Source organism: Parambassis ranga, chromosome 7 (assembly GCF_900634625.1).
Source record: "Parambassis ranga chromosome 7, fParRan2.1, whole genome shotgun sequence".
NCBI lineage: Eukaryota > Metazoa > Chordata > Actinopteri > Ambassidae > Parambassis > Parambassis ranga.
In genome coordinates, this window is record NC_041028.1 from 16,571,441 (window position 1) to 16,590,157 (window position 18,717).

The following is an 18,717-nucleotide window of genomic DNA, read 5'->3' on the forward strand; positions in this document are numbered from 1 at the left end:
TGACAGCAGTACACCACAGAGTTTTGCTCAAAAACACCTACTGATTGTTATTTTTGCAACACATAGAATGTGAATTTGTGGGTACATATGAGTGTTTATATGAATGAATGATAAATTCCCCTGACAGGCCACCAGAGTGCTAGCCAGCAACCACCCCACCCACCCACACACATAAACACACACATGCTTACCTCTCCTCTGTGCCCCACATAGATGTAGGCACACATGGGCTGGAAGGCACCGGTGCCACAGGCCAGGAGGTGAGTGCGATTGTATGGCTGCAGGAGGCGAACAAAGTTGGCGCACTCCGTCTGCAAAACACACACACACACACAGATATACGTGTCAAATCTTTTGCAAGCAGTTCTTTTTTCATGTTTTGGACATTAAATGAATTGTAAAAAAGTCACTTTCTAACAGGAAACCTATGTATGCACTGTCACACAAATGTTGCATGTACATAACGCACACACACGCAAACACATTCTGCAACAGGGGAGGGCCCATGAATAAATCAAGTCATGGTAACTGTCATCCAAACGGAGATAAGTTGATTTTCAGGGCACTGACGAGAACCACAATGATTTCTTCACGAGCCTTATTAATCCCACATGTTGTAATGAGGGGCCAAGAAAAGAGCTTTATTAGCTGAAATGTGATAGCAGCACGCCTATGACTCGTATCTCTGAGTGTTGGATACTGGCCAAAGCCATATGCTGATGTTGAGGAACTAATTTTATCAGGTCAAAGGAATTTCAGGCACATATGAACCTTCTGGGTGACAACATAATGATGAAGACATCAACAATAAACCAAGAGTTTTTGCAATAAAAACATGCATTAAATGTAAAAATAAGAAAAAAGACAGGAATTGAAAAGAAAGCTGCTACTGCTCCCTCAGGAACTTACTAACTAAAAAAGAAATTGAAGCACATCCGTGACACGTACGTACAAGAACAAAAGAAGGGTGACTACTGAAGGAAACGAGTATCGAGACGTGTGTGTACTGCACAGAGGTCTGGAGGAAGCTTGGGGCACGACTACTTCCTTCCTTCTTGTCGGCAACGCCAAGAAGGAAGGTATCAGCCACGGTCACTGCTTCAAGTGAACCAGGTCAAAGTCATATCTGCACAACGATCCCCTGCTGTGTGTGCAGGTGTGTGCGCTCGTAAATACGGACTGACAAAATGAACAAATTGAATAAAAGTGTTGCGGAAGTTTCTTTGCTCTACTGCGCCGCCTATTCCTACATGTGCATGTGTCACTTTGCTTTTACGAGTACCTAGTGCATTCTAGTAAATCTGTCATTTTGTGTGTGGCCCTCTCAATGTTGTTGATCATTTCCATGAGTAAACTGTAACTCTGAAGACCTGATGTAAACTATGTAACTGCACAGGGGGAAAACAGTTTACATGGTCTTCCCCTGCTGGCTTATTCCTATGCCCAAACACAACCAGGCTACTGATAAACAGAAACAGGTTTATACTAAGAATGTTTGGAAAAAAATCCAAATTTACTACTAACTACTGATCTAAGGTTCAAACCGTGGAGAGAAGGGGTCTCGGCCTGGCTTTTAAAGGGTTTCTGACATGCTGTTTCCTCCTAATAATTTACCCTAAATTACTATGTGTCAAAAAAATCTAGAATTTATCTCCATTCTAACAGACCCACCTCCTCAAGGGATAAAATTATAGACTAGGGTCCTAAAGCAATCTTCTAACAGAGCCTATTGAGCAGGCTGAGAATGAATAGAAATAAAATCCATCTCTCCCGTGTTTCCGCTCTACTTCTCAGGGAGTCATCTTGGAGATCAGCACGAGTGGAATAAAATGTTGAAAAAAAAGGAAATATATCTCTGCTCTCCCATTCAGGGATTTGGGGTTTTAGACTTCTGTGTGGTCTTACTGAGATTAAGTGGCAGTAAAGGGAGTGGTGTTCAACAGAATTTGATTGGTAAATCTGGTTTGGTCTCGCTGGGAGATTTCTGAGAGAAGTCCTTACATCCAGCCAGGAGTAAAAATCACAGTGTAAACAGGCCAGGGTCGGGGCGAGCTGGAGAAAAGAAAAGCTTTCAGTGTTCATTTATTAACCTTTGATGTAACAGGGGAAGGCTGGCCGACCACAAATGCTCCTTCTCAGCGATGCTTCATGAAAGTTTGACGTTGCCCATGAAAGCCACATTTTCGTCCCATGGTAGTTAAACGTAGAATTTTTTAATATTAAATTGTTACTTACAAGCTCAAAGACATGAGCAACATTAACATAAACAAACAAGAACACTGCCAAAACCTCTGCTATTTAGTAATTCTAAATTATGGTGATACATTTGGGGCACAATGTAGGTCAGGAAGGCCCTGTGCTTACTTTAACATCTTAACCTTTCAACATGTGAGACGACAGCAACAACAGTCAAGCAATTGTAGCCACATTGTTCAAGTGTAAAGTTTAATGTAAAAGGCTTAACGTAAGACGTTGAATGATTTTAAATGCATGAAGGTGGTAGGCCTATAACCTTCCCTATAGTCCCCCAACTCTATTATAGGACTTAAAATAATATCCAAAGGAAGCTCCAAAGAGCCTTCTCTAAGGGTGATTACCAGCTAACTCCTGCTAACAAACAGTGGACAGAGTGGAAGTTAGTGTCTAATGAGTTTGATGGACAAAAAAAATTATGAAAAAAGTCCCACTGGCTTTTTTCTAACTCTTGTGTCAGCCTGCATACAGTTTTTGAATTATCTGAACCCCTGCTAATTTTGTAAGTTTGCCCACTAACAAAAAAATGATCAGTCTATAATTGAAATGGTAGGTTTATTTGAACAGTGAGAGACAGAACATTAACAAAAAATCCAGAAAAATGCATTTCAAATAATTAATTCACATTTGTATGAATCAAATAAGCATTTGATCTCCTATCAATCAGCCAGAGTTCTGCTCTGGTTCTGGTTTTATACAGATAAGGAGCTGATATTGAGCCTCTCAGCTCGTTACCTGTATAAAAGACACCTGTCCACAGAAGCTATGAATCAATCCAGATTCCAAACTCTTCACCATGGCCAAGACCAAAGAGCTTTCCAAGGATGTCAGCGACAAGACTGTGGACCTACACAAGGCTGGAATGGAGGAGGAACTTGTCAATGATCTCAAGGCAGCTGGACCATAGTCACCAAGAAAATGACTTTTGAAGCCTAAATAATATCCCTAGAAGTGAAAAGCTGTTAAAAATGCAGCATAGTCACATGACTACTCACTGCTCTAGATGCTTGTAGCCCCACTTAGCCACTTATCAGCTTGACAGACCAGACTCCCAGTTTGTAAACTACTTTATTTGCTAATGTTACAAAGTAAACTGTGGATTTTAGCTATGAGTAAATGACAACAAAAAGTTACAAAACCTGCATATCTAATGCTTCCATGCCTACCCTGCCTTGACCTCACCAAGAAACGCTTTAAGTTATGATAAAGCATGTTTGAAACACCAACTTTTCATGGTTATGGGCCAGGTAATTAGTGCACAATGGTGTAGCCAACAGGGAGTTGCAGCAGCCAAACATGTTTTAGGATAAGTGACCTGGGCGGGGGGAGGCAGGTTTGGATACAGACAGCAGTTTCCAGTATAAAATGCCAACGTTCAGTGTGGAGAAATAAGCGCAATTCTGTAGCACTAACAGGATATGATGGCTGACACATTCACAGACACACACATATGCATATGTACAGGACATCACACACCAACACAACCAGAGACACACACAAACATCATGACAGCAGTTCAAAGCTGGACAGCTGGATGAACGGCTCTGTGGTCTTTGGTCTCAGCAGCTGTTTGATCCTCAAAGCAAGCAGTTTTCTTGATTGATTTCCAGAAAATGATGAAACCATTCAGTCATGGTGAAAAGCACTCGCCAAAGTGAATGAGAGGATTTTTTCCTAATATATACCCACTACTCCCACCATGTGACCAATCAAAGATTCATTTTAGCAGAGAAAACCACAGGCACCTACTTTAGCTTCCTGGCAGACTGCAATGAAAATTTACCAACACTTAAAACATATTTTTTTCCATTAACAAAACACCGAAGAACCATGACAATGACCTTATTTTGTCAAACATGAGGGCTGATAAAAGGATGCCCTAAGGACCACAGGAAGAGTTCAACAGCTGTCATTGTATGCATGCTCTGTTTAAACCATTATGCATGTGTGTTGCATGTTTCAGAATATTACATCAGTACAGTCAAAGAAAACAGATGCTGGCTTTTGAGCAGTCATCTGCTACCTCAATCTTAAGGTCCTAATCCCTTATAAAGGACATGGTGGCAGAACTTGTGGAGGTGGCTCGATACAGCATGATGAAGATGTGACCCGCACGAAATCAAGACTGCAAAGAGAACCTGGAAAAGCTGGCTACAGTCACAACACAGAAGACCACTGACAGATCCATGACAGGATAATGCAAGAAAAAATATAATTCATGAAAACACGTCAGGAGACGTCTGAGAATCTGCCCATGTTTTCAGCAGATCCTGAGGAATTTCTCCAGGAATGGGCAACCGGGAATGAGATTTTCCAACTAGAGCAGTTGAAACTGTCTCTGTCTCCAATTCATTCATCCATCCATCCCTTTTCTTAACCAGCGTTACTAAAGTATTCTCCCCCATACCAAATCCAAGGCCCCAGTTAGATTCGAACCAGGAACCTTTTTGCTGTAAGGCATGACTGTACCACCATATCACCCGTTTCCCAAGAAAACCAAATCAGGGCCATCTGCTGGCAAGGTATGGCCTCTGTACTCTGGAATGCAAAGGGGGGTTCTGCTGAAGGACACACTCTCTACACCGCTTTGTGGAGACAGCTACTGGAGAAAATCAAGAAGATTCAGTGTAGGAAGCTGACATGAGGAGTGCTCCTCCACCAAGACAACGCTTCAGCCCACAGTGGTGGAGGCTGCCATCCAAGAATGTGGTTTTGAACTCATCCTATTACTCTGGATTCCTTTGTTTTGCCCCATCATGAAGGTATAACTGTCGGATGTGATATCTTCTGCTTGATGATGTGATAATCAAGCAGAAGATGCAGACAGAGTAAGACACTGCACGTTTTTCTTAAGTTAGCGAGTGCCACCCTCCTGCCTGGTATTTATTTGTCTGAGCTGTGATTAATGATCCTGAAGGTCATGAGGCTGTGACTCTGGGAGGAAAGACCATCAGTAAAAACATGTTCAAGATGGGAGACACTCGTTGGTGGGAAGCTAGAGACACACACACTGTATTAAAGAGAATAAAAGTACAACCCTGATTTGTGTATTTTTCACTGGCTTTCAATGTCATATGGACAACAGTCATGCAGCTGCACTCTGTTGAGACAAATATTGTAGAGCATATATAGAGCATATTGTTTTAATTTTATTTCTGTGTAAAAAAAATCTGTCAACAAATTTGATTGTAAGTCACCAAAAACGCACAAAAGTTCAATTTCAATTTACAACTTTCACCTTTCAGAATGTGTTTAACAGTCAGCAAACATGAGATGTAACATATGTGGCCATGTGTGTGTTAAGTGTATGTGTCCTTCTCTTTGTAGATGCCAAGGGATACGGCAGTAATCCATCTAATCTGACACTACAACACTCACAGAAACACACAGAAACGTGAAGGAATGCGGGACGATGCCTGCGTAGTTTAACAAAAGCTGACAAACAGCTCCATCTCTTTCAAACACACACTCTTTACAAATAAGGCAGCATGAGTTACACACAGGCTGTTGAAGGACTTGTCTAATGATGCCTCTTCCCCACTATAGACAACACAGTAGCACACACACCCACCCACACACACACAGCATTCCCTCTGAACAGCATGTACAGGAAACACCTAATAAAACTGATATAAGACACCCAAGGCACACCTGCCACTTCAGACACCTTCAGCTACACTCACACACACACCATACCTAACCTGTTCCAGATGGAGGTGACTGTCATGACTTTTAGTAATAAGCAACTGAAAACTGTGCAAAATTGTGTGTCTTCATGGTGTGTGTCTGCATTTGTGTACTTAATAACAGTATCTAGAGGTTGATTACACATTACCCTATACTCTTATTTCGCTCTGTGTTTTGTATGCCAAGTACACTATGCTGTGCCACAACACAAAAAGCAGCTGAGTTTTAATAATATAAAATTGAATTGAATGCTAAGCAACCAATGCCAGGTCCATTTCATGGAGCTAAATTACAGCTAACTGGCTAAACACCACATTTCCTTACATCAATCTTGGCCAGTGGAAGGTTTTGTACCATTACATCAATAACTGTGGGCTTAATAACACAATAATAAAACAAAACATATATCACCCTGCGCTATCCGATTATGTGACAGACATGGATGCAAAAGTCCAAACTAGGAGGTAGGTAGGGGACAACGGTGGCAAAGCCAGCATTAAAAACTAAAGCTTAAGGGTTAAATATGTTTCCGGGTGGCACAGTGGTAAGGTAAAGGTAAGCACGTCGCCTCATAGCAAAAAGGTTCCTGGATCAAAACAGCCTTCTAAGTGGAGTTTTCTCTGGGTACCGGTACTCTAACTTCCTCTCAAAAAATTCCATTGCTCATGCTGAGTCAGTAAAGTAACTTGTAACTGTACATTTTTGAGAATGGGAAGGAGCAGAGAGTCCCATACGCTGTGAGGTAGGAAACAGCAGTGTCAGCATAATACAACATGGCATTAAACCTATCCCATTTACTGTGTATTTAGTTCTGCCAGAGGAACACATCGCTCTTTCTGTCACATATACACCATCAGTGAGACCTTCCTGTTGACACGAAGTAACTTTATATAGGTAAGACGCAGGTGGTATGATGGAAAAGACAGAAGGATGGGAGTTTTGTGTGTTAAAACCAGCATACATACCTGAAGGTCCTTCCCTGTCTGAATGCAGTTGTCTCTGTTGCCAGGTAACGGAGGCCAGTAGATCTATGGGTAAAACACAAGGAGGCGAAAGACTGCGATGATTAATTACTTCACTACTGTGAAATAATGCAAACACCCACAATATTCAGCCTTGCTGCAAAGATAATTGCTTTGTGCGAGCTTCACAAGTTCTGTTAATGCAATCAAAACATAATAATCAGCGTTTGTGTCATTATATGGGAATTATTTTCTTTACTGGTAATCAGAAGCAAATTAGGCAAAGATACTCAACACCTGATGAAACAAAGGCTTTGCAGCAGGCAGCCAAATGTTTAAGGAATTACACTTTGGCTTGTTTGAAACAAACAGATACATAATTGTACTCCCTACACACCAGCAGATGTGCTTGGTTTAGAATATCCGATAGATATTTGTCTTTTGATTGACGTTCTCTCATTAACCCACATTGTTTGTATCATTTGAAGGTTACTCAGAGTTTAAAACAGAAAAGAAAATACACATGTAGAATTCAGTTCAGTTTTCAGGTCAAGCTGTCACAGTATATGTCCCAGAATGACTGATTGGGAAAGTCCCAAACCTTTCTGCCAACTGAATAAGTAAATGAGGTGAATCTCAGATAAGCATAAAATAAAATCTGGACCTGAAACAATGGGACCGGCTTCCACACTGCTGTCTGCAAATGAAAAGAGAAAACAAACTACCACTTAGCAGGAAAGCTCGAGTCACTCTCAGCTGAGCTTCAATGACGTGTATAATGCTGTAGTTTCGTGCAGACTACCAGAGGGTTTGTCTGAGACAATAAGCCTTTGTCTGGTCTAGTAGGAAACTGACTTTGTTTTGGCTAAGAGGGAAAATGGAAACCAGAGAGGGAAACAAATGGCCCTGACTGTGTGTGTTCGTGTGTATACAGAGAACATGTGGTGTGTGTCGGAAGCTGCAATGATAGCCATAGGGTTATTAGAGAGGGTGTAAATTAGAAGAGACAACGACAGCAGAAGGAAGGAAAGACCGTGTCAATCTGTGGATCACAACATGAACCATGTTAGACCCCATAAAAAGCTGCTACACATTCACACTAAACCAGTGTGTGCTTTAGGACATAAAGCCTTACTGTATACAGTATAAGGGTGTCTAAAGTGACACGTCCTGCTGGCCTGGCTCTCTCTATAAGTGTATTCGCTGCTGACTTAATGCCCCGCCATTCTGTCGCCATAATTCTGAAGAGGAACAAAGGCTTAACAGTTAGCTGTGCAGGAGGAGCCGTCCTCTTCTGTCTGCTTCATATAAATCTACTAAATCTTGACTAGAAAGCAATCAGTGTCACTTCATATAAATGCATAGAGCTTATGGAAAATAACTTCCCTGCTTCTATATTACTGCCAGCAACTGCTTTTGTGTACAAGTTTACAATTATGAAAATCATTCAGAAACAATGATTCGCTTTATGCCTGATTGAAATGAGCATTATGACTTGTCTTAATCTTAGAGCTTAATGTTGTTTATATCGCTGAACTGCTTCTTTGGCATGATCCTGGACTCGTTTGAAAAGGTCTGGCACACTCTATGGTCTGAGCTAAAGCAGCATGATAGCATGCCTGACTTGAACTAATACACTGTGAAATCGGCCCTGCCCAGAAAACCTGGCTGGCAGCGGCCTCAGTCAGTCAGACTTGAAGTCTTCCATCCCGTGCACAAGAATCTCACTCTTTGCACGTTTTAGGAAATATGGCCGACCTCCCACAGCTACATGGGTTCCTGCCTCTGTTTATCTGTTTCAGTTCATTCAAAGTGCTCTTTTATTTGCGGTCCAACCTCAGACATAATTCATGTTTGTTATTTATCTGATCTTTGAACTAACGGCGATATTTGTTTAAACTGAGAAGAAGTCTAGCCAAAGCTTCAAACAAGTGATGATCACAAACACAGACTGCTGTCCTTTAATTTCAACTTTTATCTTCCTCTTTAAATAAACAGGATCTTCAAAAGAGACAGGAGCTGCAGAAACAACTTTTATCATCAAATGAGGTCCTGTGCTGTAATCTGAAATCCTTTTGTTCACATTCACATCATTTGAAATCACTATTTGTGTTTTCAAGCTCATTGAAGAATTTAATATATTGTTTCGAGGCTAGAAATCTATCAGCAGCTCATGCTCTTTGCTGTGGTCATATTTGTGGGATGATGGGGGACAAAGTGTGTCAAAAGGTTGGTGGTCTTTGTGGGTGATCCACATTTCCTGCGAGCTTGGGTGTCCACTGATAACACACTGTCTATTTATCAGTATTTCCACTCATCTGACATGATTTTGTGCCAAACTACTAGGATAAACTAAAACAATCCTTTAGCCCCTTATCCTAACCTTAACAAGTACAAACTTAAAACTTAACCTAACATGCACATCTTTGGTATGTGGGGGAAAACCAACACAGGCGAGGGGAAAATGTGCAAATTGCATACAAAAAGAACACAACACGATCTGAACCAGGACTAGCCAACATGTCCTAAGTTCAAAGGTGTAAAACTCAAATTGACTGTACAAAAACACACAAATCACACATTTTACGCACAGATGCACAACTCTGAGGGGAAGAGCGAGAGCAGCCACATGAAGACATTTTATTAAAAAATGACTTGCGGTCATCACTTTGCCTCTTTTCTTTTCTAAAGACCATGGCAACCAGCTCTCTCTCCATGGCAACCACTAAACAGGTGCTGGATTACTTACTAGTGTCTAATATTTAAGATGATGTATATACTTTAGTTTTAAATTTGAGTTTATCATGAATAAGAGTGTGTGACATCTACCCCTCGTAACATCAAACATGTCCATTCTGATCACTACATTTATGCATAAAATGACCAGAAATGTATCATCAATCAGGATGGAGGAACCTTAAACCTAGTTCAGGAGATTAAAAAAGTCATTTCCCCTGAGAAGTTCTGAATGTTGAAACACCACAGCCTTTCATAAGACTGCATTTGCAGTGTAACCTTTTAAGGCCAAAGGAATTCAAAGCTGGGTTGGGCACCAAAATTACCCAGGGAGCAGAGAGAGCAGAGCACACACTGAGCAAACTGTCTGAACTTTCTAAAACATACTAACTTACATGTACTTCTACCAAAGATGTCACTCAAATATCAATCCAATTTGTTTATTATTCCCTGCAATAATCATATGAAGCATTTACATTCAGCCTGTGTTTGTTTGCCTTCTGCTGGGTAATACTCATTAAAATGATTTTTCCACTTCCCAGATATGATGATCCAGTTCTGGGCAGAATGCACTGAGTTAATATCATCTGACTTATATTCAACTAAAGCCTTGTGTTTATAATTACATCCATGTCTTCACTGTTGGTCCGATTTATAGGGGAAAGGGCAGCGAACTAAGTTTTTATGCCAAAATAAATAGATAATGTAAGCTTTCATGCAGTAAAGTTAAAATCCGGTGTAACAGATTTCATTGATGCCTGTGCCATTCCATTAAATAGTTCCAACATAAATAACAGAAAAATGACATCTCTGAGAAGTGGAGTAATTTCTTTTAGCCACATTCATTACATGATAATTTAGACTAATTATTTTTATTTTGGAAATTTTAAGTTTAATCTAATATTCAGTAGGGTCAGGAAATGGGAATGCTTTAGAGATCCTGAGATTAGGATTCTGATGCAGGGATTAGCTGTGGTGACACATAGCATTTTCATCTAAGAAGCGGGGTTGCCGTAGCAACATTAACACCAATATTTTTTTGTTCTAGCACCGGCTAATGGAGTGTATTTATTCTTTATTCTTTATGCTGGTACTAAATCTCAAACAGATTACAGCACACACGAGACCCACTCCCAGAGGAGGAGGAGGAGGAGGAGGAGATGAAGGAGAATTAACAGGCAGGCATGGTGGGCAACATCTGGCTGACTGTGTGTCATCACAATATCTCTGACCTATGTATGAGCACAAAAACACAAACACTGCTGCTTCCAGCTGAAGCACACAGTCACCGGGGATTTAAATGTTAGAGTTATTCGTGTTTAGTTCTTGCTGGAAACCAGTTTAATGGAACACAAAGCATGCTTGGTGCTGTACTTGCTGGATGCCCTACTGGAAAAATGAATAATATATAAATGAAGCACATTTCCCCTGAACCAGTCTTCTACAAAAAAACAAAACATGAAATGAAATCCTGTTTTAATTTTAAGCTCACTTATTTCCCTGATGACAAGAGTCCTCCAATAAAAACCTTCAGAAGATATAACTCAAAAGTATAATAACTCCACAAATCACAGCAAAACTCATCCAGGTCTACTGTTCCACAGAATAAATTACATTAAATATGGATTACACTCTAATATGAAATACATTTTTTTCCATAATTGTTAACGTCTAGCATCTGGACTCTCTTACATAAACCAAATCGCTGCATTAATGTGACATAAACTCCAACAGATTGCACTTTATTATTATTATTTGAACCGCAAATCTGTGATCTATATAAAAGAAAGATGACCTCTGACCTTTGGATCATAGTGATCATGTCTTTCTGCCATTAAATATGAGATTCACAAAGGTTAATTTATGAAAAGATGGACATGTTCCTGCAGGTTAATCTTGATGTAAATCTTGTTAATATTGTTATCATCCCAGTAAATGGTAGTTATCACTCTCATCCACTCCCTCCTCTACCAACCAGAGGTCATCTCATCCATTGTTGTGAGCTGTTATCATCCCATTTAATAGTCATTATCTGTCAACTTATTATCTATCACCATCTCATCAAACACCACACAGATCCAACAACGAGCTTTGTCATTGGTTCTTAGCATGTTATGCTGTTTTAGTCACACATTACACTAGATGGTAACGTCCATTCTGGCTACACTAGGTCTGTACTTACAGGACGGGTTTGAGCTTTGTATACGCTTTATTAATTTCAACACAGTTTTGTTGATCCAATAGCAATGAATTGAAATATAACAGCTGTACAGGTTTGAGCTGACATCATTTTGACTTATGACTGATTTATAGAGTACTCTAACAGATGTTCTGCACAGGAGGAAAAACACAAAATTCTACACATACCTCTTCAAGTCATATATCACTGATGTGATATTAAAACCACATGCAGAATCGCTGGAACTTAAATCAAAATGCAATGATAAATGTAGACTGTGGAATAAGTAATCTTTTACTGTGCATCAATCATCACAGCCGAACGCTGCATATATAGAATCCCTCACCTCTTTGGAGTCAGTGCTGGCAGGTCCCAGCATGAGAGAGTATAAGATGTCTTTCCCTCCCAGAAAGAGACGGTCACGGTACTCATCCAGGAAGATGGCGGTAAGAGACAGCTGGCCATGTACACCGTTGAAGACAGACGACCTGTTGGTGGACAGCAGGTCTGTAGAGAGAGAGAGAGAGGGGAAAAGGGTGAGCATCTAAGAAGCACACACAGAACACACACCAGTACACCACCATGAGAATGTCTGCTCCGAACTTCTCTCATACACCTGTCTAAGGTAGGCTTAATAAAACCAACTAATGTAAAACATGGTTAATTAAGCTGTAATAGAAGGAGGCAAATATGTTTATCTGACAGCAGCTTCAGTATCAAAAGGTGCACAGAGATCGAGTTGAATTCAAGTTCAGATAGACGTGGGGTGTCTGCTGTCTATGCGTCACTCACACACACAGTTACACACAGCCATGAGCCCACTGCTTTCCTGCCTGTCGTGCACATTTTCTTTCACTGTCTCACACAAACACATATTTCTGCCCGTCTATTAGACATCGGCATGCCAAACTCCTGGTGGAGGAGTCCTCTCTGGCTGTCTCTCATCACTCATCTGTCACGCTCCTTTTTCTGTTTCCCCTACACCCCATGCACATACGGTGAGAAAGGAACCCACGTCACTCGCCACTCAGCAAGAGAATGACTGAGTGAAACACAAGGGGCCCGTGTACCAGTGACACCTTGTCCATCACAGACACAAATACACACTCAATCTGCTTTCAGTACAACTCTACATTTCTCTCACAGTAACAGGACACGTCCACTTTTTTTTAGTCTACAAGCACACACTCTTCCTCTGTCTCTGCTCCTCTATCTGCAGGCACACACACACACACAAGAGATATAAACAAAGGGATTCAGAACAGCTTCATCCTAGATCACCCTCATACAGAGGAAATATTACAGTGAAGCGAGAGGGCCGTCAAAAGTTTGTAACCCTAACTTCATCATGTTTTATTCTCTAATAGGTTCTTCACGGAAGGCAAATCAAAACCCAGCTGCCTGGCAGCTCTGGTGAAACACTGTCCTCCGCCGAGGCCAACCGACGTCAAGTAAGCCTGTTAAACATTGCTACAGAAAAATCCTCTGAAGGCAGCAAGGAGGGAAACAGTGTTGTAAGGAGGACTGCATATAAAAACTTTTATGCTGCTGGCAAGAGAATAATATGGAGATACATAAGTAGGAAGGCATCAGGGATATACTGCAGGGAGACAGGGAGCCAGAGAAAGTTAGAGAAAGAAAGTTAAAAGTAGAAGAGAGCTGGTGAATGTCAGAAAATAATGAGACAGCACAGAAAGCCACAGGACAGATAAAGTCTGATTTATTGGAACTGACAAAAAAAATGACAGACTGATAAAATGAAAGATGAGCCTGATTTGTATTAGATGCAATCTGACATAGCAGATGGTTTGTTAAACAGGACAGGAAACAGGATGGGCTTTTATTATGTCATTGTAACATGCCACGTTTACAACGAAATCTAAAGATAGCCTAAAGTCTTTTTCACGAGAATCCACCTGTCTCACAATGTAAAAAAAATGTGTGTTACTGTTTAATATTTATACCAAATGCTAGGACCACATGACCACTTCTGAGCCTGAGAAATAGAACCAACATGGAGTTGGTTGTTCCTTGTGCTGCCTCTGGGGATTGGGTCAAAAAAGTAAGACAGTCCCCACAGACCTCCATGTTTAAATATCCAACTTCACAGCAGAAATAAACATGTTTATAGCCTGCTACAAAAGAAATAAAAAACAATTTTGGCCTTTAGATAATTTACCACAACAGCTGCGGGGTGAATTTTTATTGTACTCACTGGCAGGTATTGACTTAGGCTTCACTCATGCTTCACCTTTTTGCCTGTTTCTGGATTAAACAGGAGTTTATGCAAACCACCAACCTACATTTTATGGTTTTAATCATTAGGTCGACTTGTGACACTGCAACCGCGCAAGAGCTCCAAATCAGTTGATTGCATCCATTCATTTTGGGATTCACAGACAATCGAACCAAATCTGTCAGTTATGCGTGACGATGTAAATATTTTGTAAAATGTTATCGCATTTTTAGCAAATCAAAGATGCTAGAAATGCACCACTTATTATAAATCTAGCTCTCACACGCACTTATTCTGACACATGAGGCTGGTAGAGGGTACAATCTGTGTTTTCATGACACCATTTATCAGCAGAACATACAGACACCTCGGCACATCTTCAGACAATATGTCTGTCTGTCTCCACTATTTAACTTTGTCCAAGTAGCTCTGAGCCCTGTGATGACCTCCAACTGGAGAATGAGTGATGAAAAATGACAAGACGTGGAGTATGACGAGTATGGCGTGTATGCTGAAGGTGAGAGCCCTTGTGTGCTAAGACTGTTAGGGGTGAGTTCTAATGTTCACAGCACACCTCTTTGTTTTGACAGTGAAGATAGTGGAGGATAGATGCTGTCTAGCTTAGAGACTGAAACTGAAGCTCAATGACAGTTTAAGAGCAAGCGAGAGAAAAAGCAAATTCCTTATTGAAGGCTTTAAAATGTCCTCCGGTATGATTAGGAATTATTCATTGATTTTTAATGATTACGGTAATCAATCAATGCATTCTGACATATAATGGACAAACTAGTGCCAAATATCCTTCCTGTTTCTAGACTAACCAAACTTTCATTCATATACTTATCACTGCAGCTTTTGAGCATGTAATTAGGAGTTTGATAATAATTTTGCATTTTCTGTACAGCTTCCTACAGCTTCCTGTTACAACTTGAACTTCTGATCAGTGGCCTTTCCGCTCGAGCTTTCCCCCCTTTCGGATGTGGTCCTCACGACGGGGTCTAGGACGTCAATGCACATTCTCAATTATTGTATTAATAAATCTTTCTCTCTTCTAGAATCCAGCAAACACATATAGTGGGGCTGGGTGTCTACATCATTTTTTCCATATAGTGTATATATGGCATGTTATCGCTGCTTTTCCTCACTGTCAGAAAGCTTGTTATGATCTGGGACAGAAGTTGTATACAGCCCTCCTGAGTCCAAGCAGTTGCTGGTCTGGTGTTGTGAGACCAAAATCACACATTTTGTGTTTTTATACTAGTTTTGTCACTGGGGTCTGGTGGCTTTGAATAGAGGATAGATTTATTTCTTTATTCTTTATGGCATGTGCTAGATATAGCAAACACTTCATGAATAGTTTTTCTTTTTTTAGATGTCTGGAGTGTGTTACAGCTGAAAGGGTACAGGAGCTCATTGCTTGGCTTCTACATCCTACTGACCATGGATAATAATCTCATACAGCCCCTTCTTATAGAAAATATCCCTTTAAACTAATCTGCTACAGTTACTGTGGAGCTTCCTTGCTGGGAGCATAAACATGAGTGCTTCTGAGGCATTTTTATCCCCCACATGTCCCTGTTAGTTTTGGGGGGAAACAACAAAGTCCCAGTGTTTACACCGGAGGAGCACAGTGCGCTCTGACAGATTATTCGATCATTACGTTATGCACAACACTGTGAAAGATCCAGTTTCCTGAACTTTCATCTATAAATGGGGCAACTATTTATCTGATTCCATGTGTCAAGCTCAAGCTCATGTACACACAATCTTCCCATGAATCACCTACATGTAAACACTCCAGCCAAACAGAAATGTAAGCACATAAATATAACACAAAGACACTAACACACATACATTTAGAGACACAAGGTGAGCTAATGGCTTCCATCTGCAGCTTGTTATCACTGCAGCAGCTCATCGCCTTACTGTGGAAATCACACCAGTGTCTCACCTCCCCTTTCTCCTGCTGTCTATCCACCTGTCTGTTTAACCTCTCTCTACTCTCTGTCATCCTCTATCTCTCCTGTCAATCCATCTTTAACTTCCTCTCTGGTTATTGTTCCTCTAATGATGGTGCCTTTAAGTAGCATGTCTTCAGTTTCATGTCAGTTCATCCATCTTCCTTTCTCTCTCCCCTTTGCTTCGTTATCTTTCTTCCTTCCACCTTTTAATCCATTCTGCGTCTTCAGCATCCGCAGAACATCTGTCATTGATGATGTGTATCGTTTCCCTAAAAGCAGCGGGCTGATGCTGCATCGATAAACAGCTGAGGAGCCAAACCAAAGCGACACGCAATAATACATCTGGTTTCACTGTCAGACCTCTGCAGTCTACCCCACTACAAAGATGTGCATGCAGTAATTTATTTAGAGGTTTGTTTACAGTGTCTCTCAAATGTACGAGTCAGACGGGAACTTTGCACCGCTGCTGTTTTGCATAATATTTCTATGATCTAACCAATAAGGGGAAATTAATCGCATCTGTTTTCTTTTTCTTCTTATATTAGATGCAGCAATACGTCTCGTGGAGCAGCCTGTTATTTACAACCGGAGCGCCGAAGCCCCAGTTGGGCTTTCCAAGAATTAATTCCTCAGTGTGCATAACATTAACCACGGTTACACCTTTGTCTTTATGGGCATGTTACACATGGTTAGAAAGCTTAGATTCTCTACAATTTAACCATTATTATTTTATAGACAAAATGAGCAAATAAACATAGTATTATTAATATTCATATGCATGAATAATTCTTACTAATAATTTTGCTTTCCTAAATTAAATTCCGATTTCAATTATTAATATTCATTGTGTCCATATGAAGCAGCCATTTCCTGTATGTATTTGGTCGGTGTTGGGTATGTTTTTCTTACTTTGTTACACGACAGCGAAGTGTCTGCAAAGTTTAGATTAGGCTTTGGGACACCCCCTGAAACACAACAAGCGCTCCCAATCTGGACAAGAATTACAAGCGATCTTGTGAGGTTTCCAGCCGAAATAACAGTAGCGGCCTCTCACCCGGAGTAAGCTGAGATAAGCTTCAGCCCCTGTGACCCTGCACTGCAGGATGAAGCGCGTTAATAGAAGATGGATGGATGGATGGATAACGGTAGCGGCTATTGGATATCGACAAGTCACTGATTCAGCTGTCTAGCCAATCATTTTAGCTTTCTATCCAGCTTTTTTCTAGCAGCTACACCTGGAACCGAAGATAAACAAGCAGACTTGAGCGTTGTAGTACATCAAAACTAACGTAGTTTACAAAAACAAGCCCCTCTGAGCTACAAGTCTTACTTTGGAGAGCGGTCATACAGAGCAGCCGATTAGCTGATTATCACCAGATGTTTGGTCACTTATTACTGTTTTTACACATCTTTTTCTAGCTGCACTTTATATATTTTTAGTTGTGCATTTTCACCTAGGATTAAATGAGTCTCTATTTGCAATATTTTTCATTTGATTTATCAATGTTGTGTTATGTGCAGAAAATCAGGAAAACAGAGGGGGAGCGACAGAGTAAAAAAAAGAGATGTAATCTCATGCTGACATCGCTAACATACAAATTGGGCACGGGCAGGGTGTAAGCTATGTTAAACTGTATGCAGACTTTATGTAGGCCCATAAGCGATAGTATCAGTGTTATTGTTGGCTCAGCTGAAGAGAGGGACACATCTGAAGTCTATTAGACCCCCTGTGCTATAAAATGCATACCAGAAAGACGTATGCACGCACACACACACACACACACACAGAGACACACACACCTTCCTGAATCAGTAAGTCCCTGCTTCAATCCGTCCCTTCATATGCGAGCTGACACATTTCGCTGTCACACAGACTCATTACCACGCTGACAGGCATTGCAGGGTATCATTAGATCTCGGCTGTATATTATTACAGAGTGCCAAATATTTATGGAATCTGCTGCGTGCACAAAAAGTCCTCTCATGGTGCTTCTCCTCCTCTTACTACTCCCACTCCCACTCCTCCTCCTCTCCCGGGTCTCGTATTCCCTCTCATCCTTTACATTCTCTGCTTGTGTGTGAGATGGAAAATGACTTACGGCCATTAAATCTCTGCATGAGATATGTGGAACTCACAGGGAACTGTCCTGGCAGTAATACCACAGGCCACACAGCTCATGACAGAGTAAGTCCTGGGATTTCCTGCCAACCTGTTCCTGCTCCTCACCGCCGGTGATGTGATGAGGGAGTGCACACATTGCTGTTATTTTCCATCTTTATTTTCTGTTCCTGCTCACACACTGACATATTAAAGCCTTCTTTGTCACGTGACACCTATCTGTATTCCTGTTACCAGATCTTCCCCCATGGGCCAATCAAAACACAGCGTAGGTGCGTTACCTCATCACCCTCGATCCTCATCAACTCTCATCGCCCTCCTACTTCATTCCATCATTTCTCTCTACCTCCCTCCCTGGCAGCTGCCTGCTGTCTCTCAATTCATCTTCCTCTTTTGTCCACTTTCATGTTTTGTTGCAGCCATTTTTAATCCACTCTAACACCATTACTCAACTGTACCACACGCGTGTATCACTTCATCTCTCCTGTCCAGAAACTTTTTTTTTAATTTACTATAATCTCAGTAATCCCAGAGGAATCCAAGATTTATTCTTGCTGCTGTTTTTTGTTATAATTTTTCTCTGA

General features: G+C 40.9%; 1 protein-coding gene across 2 annotated transcripts in view; it reads right to left on the minus strand.

The window, feature by feature from the left end:
- The window catches only part of sema3bl (sema domain, immunoglobulin domain (Ig), short basic domain, secreted, (semaphorin) 3bl), an 86,437-nt gene that overhangs the window by 22,925 nt on the left and 44,795 nt on the right, over positions 1-18,717 (minus strand). For both annotated transcript variants that reach the window (XM_028409062.1, XM_028409061.1), the window contains 3 exons: positions 12,164-12,324; positions 6,906-6,968; positions 192-311 (listed from right to left, as the gene is read on the minus strand). In XM_028409062.1, the coding sequence (XP_028264863.1) occupies positions 192-311; positions 6,906-6,968; positions 12,164-12,196 (216 nt within the window). In that variant the 5' untranslated portion in view covers positions 12,197-12,324. The remainder of the gene's footprint in view (positions 1-191; positions 312-6,905; positions 6,969-12,163; positions 12,325-18,717) is intronic.